Source organism: Mobula birostris, chromosome 19, assembly GCF_030028105.1.
Source record: "Mobula birostris isolate sMobBir1 chromosome 19, sMobBir1.hap1, whole genome shotgun sequence".
NCBI classification, from domain to species: Eukaryota; Metazoa; Chordata; class Chondrichthyes; order Myliobatiformes; family Myliobatidae; genus Mobula; species Mobula birostris.
Window position 1 is genome coordinate 60,132,614 of NC_092388.1, and position 12,563 is coordinate 60,145,176.

The 12,563-nt window shown below is 40.4% G+C and overlaps 1 protein-coding gene across 1 annotated transcript in view; it reads left to right on the forward strand.

The window, feature by feature from the left end:
* Nucleotides 1-11,318, forward strand: part of LOC140212635 (uncharacterized) — a 40,295-nt gene extending 28,977 nt beyond the window's left edge. The window contains exons 5-7 of the mRNA XM_072283692.1: nt 2,964-3,097; nt 4,164-4,287; nt 8,036-11,318. Of these exons, the coding sequence (XP_072139793.1) occupies nt 2,964-3,097; nt 4,164-4,287; nt 8,036-8,228 (451 nt within the window). The 3' untranslated portion in view covers nt 8,229-11,318. The remainder of the gene's footprint in view (nt 1-2,963; nt 3,098-4,163; nt 4,288-8,035) is intronic.
* Nucleotides 11,319-12,563: the final 1,245 nt, after the last annotated feature.

Here is a 12,563-nt window from a genome sequence, read left to right on the forward strand (position 1 = left end):
AAGATTTCATGTGATACTACAAAGATTTAATTTAAATAGATCAAAGCAGTTTATAAGTACAATCCAGAAACAAAATACAGGTTATTGTTTCAGCTCTTCTTCATAAGACTGGATGCAAAACTTACATAAAGGGTTTGTATGCCTGATGGCTCTTAAAAAAAACTACAAGGAAATATTTAATTCTCAAAATCTAACAGAAGTGACATGTTTCCACTTTGTCTTTAGGTTCAATTTTGGTTTTTTATTTCTCAAGGAAATTTAATCTAGAGTGGTTTCTGTCAAGCAGTAGTTTCCAAAAGTCTGTAATTTGTTGAATTAATATGCACGAGTTTTCAGTGCAGCTGAAAGTAGTTGAGTAATGTGTACTGGTAAGGAAGAGACTTAGGCAATCAATGCCAATGGCTTAAATCTGCTCGGTTAGCTATACAATCTCACCAGGAAGAAATGTGTTCTTTTGCCCTCAAATTTCAAGTTATTCAACACATTCAGAAAGTCTAGTACTCTGTTATCCATTAGAAATCATTAGGTTTTATTTAGCATATTTTAAACAAACTCAGCTGTTCTATAAGCTTCTGTTGACCTTCACTATGAACTATTATGGTTCAGCTGGTGAAAGAAGAATGAATATTGCAACTTAAGAGTATTTTGCAAAGTTTAAGCTAAGCATGTAAGCTGATGACTTGAGGATGAATCCGTACCAGTTGTCGAGGCCATTCCCAAGGTAGAACTTGTCAGTCTCAAAGTGGTATAGTAGAAGTGCTGTCCACAGCTTCTGTGATCTGGGTTCAATTGTGACTTCTGGTGTTGTCCACATGGTTAGCGTGTCACCATGCAGGTTTTCTTCAAGGATCCCGTTTCTTCCTGCGTCCCAACACGTGGGTCAGTAGGTTAATAGGCCGTTGTAAATTTTCTGTGTTGCATAAGTGAGTGGTAGAATCTGGAGAAGGATATGGGAATAAGTGAGGAGGATTAATGTAGGATTATCTGAATCAGAGGTAGACAACCTTAAGCACAAATGATCGTCTAGCATACATTATTCATTAATTTGAGGCAAAACATAACTAGATGTATATAAATGGATAATTCTCATATTTCAAGTTTTTTATGGCATTTTTCTGGCCCACTGACCGCTCATTAATACATGATCTGGCCCACAGAGGCAAAAAGGTTGCTGACCCCGATCTAAGTGCATGCTTGATGGTCTGAATGTCCTTTTAGTGTGTGGTATGATTCTGATTTATTGCAGCACAGGATCCCAGTGGTTCCCTGCAACCCAGCTTGCAGTCAGAAGATTGACCCCTAGAACGAGTTAGTAGATAGCAGCATGTGTCTGGCAAGCTTGGCAACTGTCCAGTATTCAGATCTGCCCTGTTGTTTTTGACAGTGGTTCATCAACCAGTTTATGTTTTGTGGAATATCAGTGGCAAAAAAAAATCAGTGGAAATATACATTTTTTAAACTAATTAATGGAGGGAGGATCTGGATGTGTTGCTTCATCAACCCCAGAAAACATGTGTACAGCAATTGAGATTGCAAGTACAAGGAGGCCAGAATATGGTAGTGATGTCTTACCAAGATAAAGTGGTGTTTGGTTTGCTTTTGTCTAGGAATAATTAATTCACTAGACTGATTTCTGGAATGAGTGGAGATTAAGATTGGTAAATATGTTTAGAACAATGAGAGACAATCTCATTGAAAGAGTCAAGGTTCTGAGAGAAGTAGATGGCGGTTGTACTGAGAGGCTCACTCAGAGGTGCTGAAACTTCTTGGGGGTCTAAAAGTCTAAAACTGGTGGGCAGCGTCTCAAGATAAAGAATCAGATCTGTTGTTACTAATATATATGACATTTATTATGTTGTTGCAGCATTACAGTGCAAAGACATAGCAAGATGGTGCAAGGATCACTTCTGAATTCATCTTTTAAAGATTAATTGGGGTGGGTGGAGAGGGATAGATTTAAAGTAAAAAAAAATCTAAGCTTTTGAGGGGAATTGAAGAGAGATATTTTCACCCTGCTGGGAATCACGGTCTGGAACTCTCTGTCTGAAGGGGAATAGAAGCAGAAACCATGACCTCATTTAAAAATCATTAGTATCATTGGTGCTACGGTAGCGTAGTGTGATGCTATTACAGCTCGGAACACTCTGGAGTTTGAAGTTCAATTCCGGCGCCATTCTGTAAGGAGTCCTGTGGGATACATGGGTTTTCCCAGCCACTCTGGTTTCCTCCCCCAGTCCAAAGACATACCAAGCAAGTTTATTCAGGTCTGGCGGGGGTTGCTGGGGCAGTGTGGCTCAAGGCAGAGAGATTGAAAGAGGGGATTCCAAAGCATAGGGCCTTGCCATTTCAAGCCATCCTGTTTAATCATCTGTTCTACTCCTGCATGGTCAAACTTTATTAGATACACTTGCAAGATGCCTTGAATGTTTGTTTTTGCTATTAAAGGTGGAATGTAAATATATCTAGGTCTTGCTAATAATTTAATTCCATCACTTGGAGCTGTAATAGATAAAGAATTCCTGTATTCACCCCGTTCTGGCCAAGAATAGACGAAACACTATGTGCATTCCTAAGTATTTTGAATCAAACATCTTTGATCTAGAAAATTGACCTTTTTTGTAATTTATTTTTTATTGAATTTCATCATCAGACAAACATTTCCATAAGATGTATTTCAGATTTCTCTTTAGATAAAAAAAAAGATTGGAAATGTGACTGTGGAAACATTACATTAACAATGTTCTGTAATATCTGTTATAATTGTTTTTGCATCAACAATATTTTTAGTATTATTTAATTTCTTGTGATGTGTTAGTAAAGAGACTAAATAATTGTAAATTGTAATATCTACAGAGTAAGGGTTAAATAAGAAAGTGATTATTAAATAATAACTTTTGGCCTTGAAACATAAAGGGAACATGAAATGTTTTATGAAGGTGACAAATTTGTTTCCTTGTACACAGGAAATGTTCCTCTAAGTTGGCTCTCCAGAGACACATGGGAACACACACTGGCATCAAACCATTTCATTGTCAACACTGTGATTATAAAACCAGACTAAAAGCATCTTTGATCCAGCACATGAGAGTTCATACAGGTGAGGTTAATGTGGCCCTGATGAAGGGTCTCAACCTGAAATCTGAACTGTTCGTCTCCCTCCATAGATATTCCCTGATCTGACTCCCTTGTATGTTGCTCCAGATTTCCTGCATCTGCTGTCTCTTGTGTCTCCAATGAGGCATTAGGTGTGCATTGGGAAGGAGGTATTCAAGGAGAAGGAATGGTTGGAGATTTCCAAATCATACAACAAATAATCCGCTGGAAGCACTCAGCAGGTTGAACAGCATCTGTGGGAGTAAAGTTCTGCATCAGGACTGTATTTCCAAATTACAAACGTTGTATATAAAGTTGACCAATATTATTTTCTTTGGAAATTGGGAGAATTAAATTTATGGGAATCTTCATTTTGAAATTTAATTCCTTACACAAGTAGTATGATACTTCACGTGTGTTGGCGCGTGGCCAAGTCGGTCTGGTGATCTGAAGGTCGCTAGTTCGAGCCTCAGCTGAGGCAGTGTGTTATGTCCTTGAGCAAGGCACTTAACCACACATTGCTATGCGACGACACCAGTGTCAAGCTGTATCAGCCCTAGTGCCCTTCCCTTGGACAACATCGGTGGTGTGGAGAGGGGAGACTTGTAGCATGGGCAACTGCCGGTCTTCCATACAACCTTGCCCAGGCCTGCGTCCTGGAAACCTTCTAAGGTACAAATCCATGGTCTCATAAGACTAACGGATGCCTAATAATAATAATGATACTTCATAAACAGCCCTTGCTGGTCACTTTTAAGATTAGCCTGTTAGCACTGTCTATCTAAGTCCTATTTTAAGTAAACTGAATTTCTGTGGACATGATGCTTCTGTTTTAGACCCCAAAGGCCAGTGCCTGAGTTACTACAGAGATACTTTGTGCCCAATTTTGGCACGTCACAGTTAGGTATTCTGGTTTTATATATTTTGATGTAGAGATGGTAAGTAAGTCTGTACACTTACAGATAAGCTCAGCCAGCAGATTAGCGCTACCGAGAGAAAAATGGAAGCAATTGTACATTCAATGTCTGACTGAGATGGTTACACAATGTATTGTTCTTTCATCTTTAAAGGTGAGAAACCCTTCAAGTGTACAATCTGTCAGTATGCCTCGATTGATGCCAGTTCTCTGAGACGGCATTCCCGTACACATTCCACTGAAAAGCCTTATAAATGCCAGTTGTGTTCATATAGTTGGTAAGTTAATGTAATCATTTTGCAAATAATCATCTTTCTGAGCTGATTTATCTTTCTCAGTCCATGCACTTCTACGGTTGCTGAGCTGGATGTTGAAAGGCAGCATCCAAAAGGTTCTGTAACAAAATAGCCAGTATGTTTACCTGTAATTATGTTTTTCCTCTGGCTTTCCTAAAACGTTGTGTCACATAATTTCAACATTTTGAAAAAGAGCCACACATGAGATGTTGAGCTGCCTCAACAATGTATCTTGTGAACTTGTATTTCTATAAGCTGCCTTTCTGAATCTCACAACCCTCCATACCACTCTGTAACCTGCATTGCTTTGGGATGCAAAAGGAAACCAGAACATGTAGAGGAAGCCCAAACTTCACACAGATAGCCCCCGGGGTCAGCACTGAACACAGATCATTGCAACAGTCAAGTAGAGTTCTTAGGTTCATTGTCCATTCAGATACCTGCTGGCTGGGGGGGCGGGGTGGAGGGGAGGGCAGAAGCTGTTCTTAAAATATTGAGTGTGTGCCTTCAGGCTCCTGTACCACCTTCCATGATGGTAGCAATGAGAAGAGGGCATGTCCTGAATGATGAATGCCACTTTCTTGAGCCATTTTTTTTGAAGGGGCTCTAGATGCTAAGGAGGCAAGTGCCTATGATGGAGCTGGCTGAGTTTACAACTTTCTGCAGCCTTTTCTGATCCTGTGCAGTGGTTTCTCCATACCAGACAGAGGTACAAACAGTTAGAATATTCTCCATGGTATTCCTGTAGAAATTTGCAAGAGCCTTTGGTGGCATACTAAGTCTCCTCAAATTCCTAATGAAATATAGCTCCTGTTCTACGTTTTTTTGTAGCTGCATCAATATGTTGGCCAGGGTAGATCTTCAGAGATGTGAACACTCAGGAACTTGAAACTGCTCACCCATAACACTGTTTGATGAGGACTGTTGTGTGTTCCCTTGACTTACCTTTGCTGAAGTCCACAATCAGTTCCTTGGTCTTACTGATGTTGAGTGCAAGATGGTGGTTGTTGTGACATCACTCAACCAGCTGATCTGTCTCGGTCCTGTACACCTCCTTGTCACTATCTGAGATTCTGCCAGCAATAGTTGTGCCATTGGCGCATTTATAGACGGTGCTTGAGCTGTGCCTCGCTGCACAGTTGTGGGTGCTGGGAGAGACGAGGAGTGAGCTAAGCATGCATTCTTGAGGGGTGTCAGCATTGATTGTCAGCAAGGAGAAGATGTTGTTTCCAATCAGCACTGACTGTGTTCTCCCAATGAGGGAGTCAAGGATCCAGTTGCAGAGGGAGGTACAGAGGCCCAGGTTTTAGAGTTTATTGATTAGAACTGAGAGTATGATTGTGTTGAACACTGAGCTGTAATCAATAAACAGCAGCCTCCCTCCCTCCCTGACGTAGGTATTGCTATTGTCGGGTGACCCAAGGCTGACCCTGCTGTAGACCTATTGTGATGACAGGCAAATTACAGTGGGTTTCAGTCCTTGCTTAGGCAGTAGTTTGTTCTGGCCATGACCAACCTCTTAGAGCATTTCATCACAGTAGATGTGAGCGCAACTGGGAGATAGTTGTTGAGGCAGCTCACACTGCTCTTGGGCACTGCTATGATTTCCTATACAGTTATGCAGGAAACTGGTAGATTGGTATTTCCAGCACAAATTATGCAGAAAATTACTTGAACAAAATTAAGTTGCATCAAAAAAAGTATAATTATGGAATAGTTGCTGAAAATTATTACAATTGATAAATGTAAGAATAGGTGAGTATTGTGAATTTCAATGAGTGTTTAATAAATTTAAGGCTTGGAATTGACACCAGTTTGCTAAATTTTCTTCATTGAATCAAGTCAAATTATAATAATCTGCACAAGTACAGGTGCATTGAAAAACCTATTGCCGCAGACTGGCAGGCACAGAGCATAGGCAGAATTCACAAGAAAAATACATATGGAACATAAATTATGCACGAGTTTGCACAATTAAAACAAAAAACAATGCATTTTAATGCTGGTGGTTATGGTGGTCATAGTGTTGCTAAACTGTTTTGATGATTTAAGTTTTGCCAGGTAGTTCAAAACCGAACAGTTGAAGGGAAGTAGCTGTTTTTTGTTCTTGAACTTGGTGGTAGGGGCTTAGGTTTTACATGTTCCTACTCTCCAAATGTGCAAAATTGTTACTTAAAGGTCAAAATAGCTACAGGAAACACAAGGGAATTTTAGCTACTGAGAATAGATTCAAGATTCAAGATGCATTTATTATCAAAGATTGTATAAATTATACATACAGGTAGCCATAAAGCAAGAAACCTGAAAGAGCCCAATTTAAGAAAAAAAATATAAATAAAAGACCAACACTTGATGCACACGAGAAAAAAGAAATACATATCATGCAAACAATTGAAGTGAACAGCAGCATTCCAAACAAAATTGAGTCCTCCGATCCAAACCCCAGAGCAGCACAGAGTAGGCCCAAAGCCTAGCTTATCAGTTCATCATATTAGTGGGCATGAAGTACAGCAGCCGGAGCAGCCTTCATAGCCTCAGCACCATGGAGATGACCATTGTGGAGAACAAGAGAAATATACTCTCACCTGGGTCGGCATTTAAATTGTCTAAACAGTGAATCGTACATCACACTAGGACCCAGGTACTACTGTTGCGAAAGGGTCTGGGCCTACATCATGCCACCCAGCGACTCACTCTTGGCTCAGATTCTGTCACTCAGCCTAAAGCTGCTCTCAGGCTCTTCAAATCAGCTTGGCACCCAGAGCAATCCAATCTCACGTCTGGGCCAGTTGTACAGGCAGCGGAACTTCCTTACATGGGCCCTGATTTCTTTCGTTGCCCAGAGCAATCCAACCTTGCTCCCGCGCCAGTTGAACGAGCATTGGAACTTCTCTGCCTAGGATTCTACAACACACCATCTTGGCGCATCCCCCAAACTTGCTACACCATCATTCACCCCTTCACTGTTTGTGTTGATAATTTAACACAATTTCCTCAGTAAAGGTATTTTTAGTAATGTTTTTAGTTAGATTTCTTCGCTTTTTGACTACCAGAAGCTATCCAACAGCTTAGGTGTTCTGCATTAATGAAGTACCAGTTTTACAGTCAGAGTGTCTGTTGAGGTAAGCATTAAGACTTGTTGCACTCTACTAGTCTGTCATTAATGACATTTGTAGAAACTTAAGATTGTAGCCAGTTTTAACAAACTAAAGGAAAGGAATTTATATATAGCCTAATCTTTTTATCTGCAGCTAGGGAGCTGGGGTGGGGGACTTTGGGGTTCTAACATTTAACTGTCATTCATTCTTTGGGGCACTCCTCTGTTTTTGTGGATGTTTGCAAAGAAAAAGCATTTCAGGATGTATATTGTATTCATTTCTCTGACACTAAATGTACCTTTGAAACCTTGGATGTCACAGACTGTCATTGTCTTTTTGTTCAGCTCAACAGCACTGTTAGTCCACTGATTCCTTCCTAACATCAGGCAATCTCAGTAGGCAGAGAGTCCCACAATAAGAACTGGTTAAGGATTGACAGGCAGAAGGACACTAAGTGGGCGACTCTTCTCATGCTGCCATGGTGCTTTTGGAATGTGTCCTATGCCATCAACAAAAAGCAGGCAGAACAGAACTGCTTTCTGTATAAAATGAATCTGCATAACGTGATAGACACAAAGATACTTAAAAATCACATTTACTTGCCTTTGATTTTTTTTCCCTCTGTTGTACAGTATTCAGAAGAAGAGCCTGGATCTTCATGTACGCAGACATCACACGGGCGAGAGATTTAGGTGTCATTTCTGTGACTACTCCTCTCCTGACAAGCAACTTCTGCAAAAACATCTAAAGAAACACCAGAAGGGGGTGGAAGAATCAATAAGGAGCATACATACAGAACCTATAGTGAAGTCATTCACAATATAGCGTTTAGTAGCTTCTGTTGTCATCCTGGATACTGCCAAATCACAAGGATCAATGAGATCTTGCAACTGCAGGCTGGGAAGGTATTTTGAAGGAGGTTAGTGAGGCAGTAGCTATTATCTCCACTGTGGAGAAGCTGCCAGTAATTGCTAGTCTTGCTGATAACTGGGAATACCTTCCAAAATTGCAAACATTCTGGTATGTCTGAGTTGGAGTGTGCCAGTGAACTGCAAGTAAATTAACTGTGCAAAACCTTGTACGTACAGACAATTGTAGCTTTGTGTGTTAACTGGTTAGAATTTGCACAATTGAATCTGCTCAATCCCAGCATTAGCCCTGATTATTATTCAAGAGAGTGTGGTGGATTATATAATTTAATAGGAACAGTACGGCAATTTAGAGAAATTAAGAGTACTTGGAAATTAGTTAATTAATTTGGTGAAATTAACACCAATCTGCTACCCCAACCTCGAGTAAATAGTTCTTTAATTGGAATCTCTGAAACCACAAGCAAAGCTGGAGAGAAGTGAATATGTTTTTAGCTGTACCTTGGGGCCATGTTTATTCTCAGCACAGTGTGATGGTCCAACTGCTGGTCCAAGTTTCCATGATGACATCATCAAGAGCTCTGAAGTGTTTCCATCAGCATCCAGCTCATAGCTGACTAACAATTGTTTGCTAGCAGTACAAAAAGTAATTGTTTTAGATTTGGATAATTTCACTGTAATCTGAAATGCAATGAAGCTCTTTATTAAAGATAAATTAGTCCTTTCATTTAAGCCAACTTGCAACAGTAGAGATTGCTTTAATATACAGTAAATGCACTTTTCCTGAAATAAAATAACATAGAAATTATATTTTATCAATATTTATGGAGAAATACTTACCATGATGTACCCTGTTGAGTGTTGGAACTGATTCAGTGATAATGCATATCAAAAAAAGATGACCTTGAATATGTTTTGCCCCAGACACCAGATCATATACTCCACATCGATACTGTGATGCAGCGCCTTTACAGCTTCCATCTTGCAAACGAGTAATGGAATTAAAGCTGTTTGGCCTGACTAGTGAATATATTTTTTTTAAATTCTGCGCTCCCAGTCAAAGAAAAGCAGCTAGATCAATCCTTTTCTTTCATTTGGAACATTGTGCTTCTGGACTCTACCGAATTCTCCAACTTTAGTTAAATCACTTTCTGTCTGTATTAGAACTGGCCAGTTCTGCCTCTGTTATTTTGGCTCAGTTATTCTCTCTAATAGTATGGTGTAACCTGCCAGGCATATCAAGGCCCTGCTGTTAGTAGCACATAGCACAGTCAAGGCTGTGTAATCACCTCTAACTGCTCCTATGAACCTATATAACCTGGCCTCACCTTATTATGTACATTCCCTTTATCCTACCCATTTATCCTGCAACTTAAAATTGCCTTGACCTGTCGTTCCCAGTTCTGAAAAAGAGTTTCAGACCTGAAAAGTTAACACTGTTTCTCTTTCTGAAAAGGCTACCTGACCTGCTGAGTGTTTCCTATCTTTTTTATTTTTATTTTGAAGTATATTAACTCACTAACCAATATTTATCCTTCGACCAGGGATTGGGTTACTGATTACATCGTCACTATTCTGACTGCTGTGCACACACCAGTTGCTGTGTTTGCTTAAGTGAATACATTTTAAATGTAATTCATTGGCATGGAAATGTTTTTCCATGACCTAATGTTACAGGAGCCTTGAGTAAGTGAGAATTCTTTCTCCCTATCCATTGGTTTAGCAAAAGATAAATACATTAAACAGCCTTTTAAAACAGCAACCTGCAAGAAAAATGTATAAAGATGTAAATATTCAATTGATTAATATGTTAACTGAGAGAGATCTTCATTCTCTAACATGAGAGAGCTTCAAACTCTCAAAGCTGTGTCAGAGGTTCCCACCTGCTTCAAGAGGGTGACGATCATACCAGTGCCCAAGAGGAGCAGGGTGAGCTACCTCAGTCACTATTGTCCGGTTGCACCCACATCTACTGTGATGAAGTGCTTTAAGAGGTTGGTCATGGCCAGAATCCCACAATCCTGATTGGTAAGTACAGAACCTGGACCCCTGTACCTCCCTCTGTAATTGGATCCTCAACTTCCTAACCAGAAGACCACAATCTATGCAGATTGGTGATAATGTCTCCTCCTCGCTGACGATCAACATTGGTGCACCTCAGTGGTGTGTGCTTAACCCACTTCTCTACTCTCTCTATACCCATGACTGTGTGGCTAGGCATAGCTCAAATACCATCTATAAATTTGCTGAGGATACAACTATTGATGGCAGAATCTCAGGTGGTGACGAGAGGGTGTACAGGAGTGAGATATGCCAACTAGTGGAGTGGTGCCACAGCAACAACCTAGCACTCAACATCAGAAAGAATAAAGAGCTGATTGTGGACTTCAGGAAGGGTAAGATGAAGGAACACATACCAATCCTCATAGAGGGATCAGAAGTGGAGAGATTGAGCAGTTTCAAGTTCCTGGGTGTCAAGATCTCCGAGGACCTAACCTAGTCCCAACATATTGATACAGTTATAAAGAAGGCAAGACAGCAACTATACTTCATTAGGAGTTTGAAGAGATTTGGCATGTCAACAAAAACACTCAAAAACTTCCAGAGATGTACCGTGGAGAGCATTCTGAGAGGCTGCATCATTGTCTGGTATGGAGGGGCTACTGCACAGGACCAAAAGAAGCTGCAGAGGGTCGTAAATTTAGTTGGCTCCGTCTTGGGTACTAGCTTACAAGGTACCCAGGACATCTTCAAGGAGCAGTGTCACAAAAAGGCAGTGTCCCTCCATTATTAAGTACCACTAGCACCCAGGACATGCCCTTTTCTCACTGTTACCATCAGGTTGGAGGTACAGAAGCCTGAAAGCACAAACTCAGCAATTCAGGAACAGCTTCTTCCTCTCTGCCATCTGATTGAACCCTTGAACACTACCTCACTTTTTTATATATATATATGATTTCTGTTTCTTCATGATAACATATACTGTAATTGATTTACTTATTTATTTTTATTATTTTTCTTCTTCTATATTATGTATTGTGTTGAACATCTGCTGCTAAGTTAATAAATTTCACAACACATGCGGTGATAATAAACCTGATTCTGATTCTCATTCTGAGTCAACTCCTGCCTAAGCCAGGACCTCGATCTGCTGCTGTTTGCCTGTCGCCACAATAGTTCTACAGTAGATACCATTTCATTGGCTCCCCTTTCAGCCTTGGATCACCTGGATATTAGCAAACCTATGTCAGGATGCTGTTTCGTGATTACAGCTCAGCATTCAACACAACCATACCCTCAGTTCTAATCAATATGCTCCAAATCTTGGGCCTCTGTACCTCCCTCTGCAACTGGATCCTTGACTTCCTCACCAGAAGATCAGTCAGTGATGATCGGAAATAACATTTCCTCGCTGACAATCAACACTGGCACACTCAGGGATATGGGCTTAGCCCACTACTCTACTCAATCTACACCCACTGTATGTACTGTGTGGCTAGGCACAGCTAAAGTACCATCTATAAATCTGCTGATGATACAGCTATTGTTCACCAGGTGATGACGAGGAGGTTGAGTAGTGTTACAAGAACAGTCATGCATGCAATATCAGTAAGACCAATTAACTGTGGACTTCCGGAAGGGGAAGTCAAGGGAGCACACACCAGGCCTCACTGAGGGATTAGAAATGGAAAGGGAGAGCAGTTTTAAGTTACCGGGTGTCAACATCTCTAACGATCTATCCGGAGTCCAACATATTGATGCAATTACAAAGAAACACAACAGCGGCTGTATGAGAAAACTTGGTATGTCACCAAAGACTCTTGCAATTTTCTACAGGACTATGTGCATCCTGTACTCCAACTCATTGTAATTTGAGATATGGTTCACTATGATTGTATCATCTTCAAACTTGTAGATGGGGTTAGAGCAGAATATGGCCATGCAGTTATGAGTGTATATGGAGTAGAGTAGGGTGCTGAGGGTGCAGCCTTCAGAATGTGATGCCTGACAAAGGCAGCATTCACAGTTCAGGACCCCATCACCCAGGACATGCCCTCTTCTCATTGCTACCATCAAGGAGGAGGTACAGGGGCCTAACAGCTCACTCAACATTTCAGGAACAGCTTCCTTACCCCCACCATCAGACTTCTGAATGGGCAATGTACCCATGGACCCTACCACATAATTTTTTGCTCTCTTTTTGCACTATTTACATATTTAAATTTTTATATATAATTTTCTTATTGTAACTTTTAGCTTTTATAAATTATTACAAATTGCAGTGTACTGC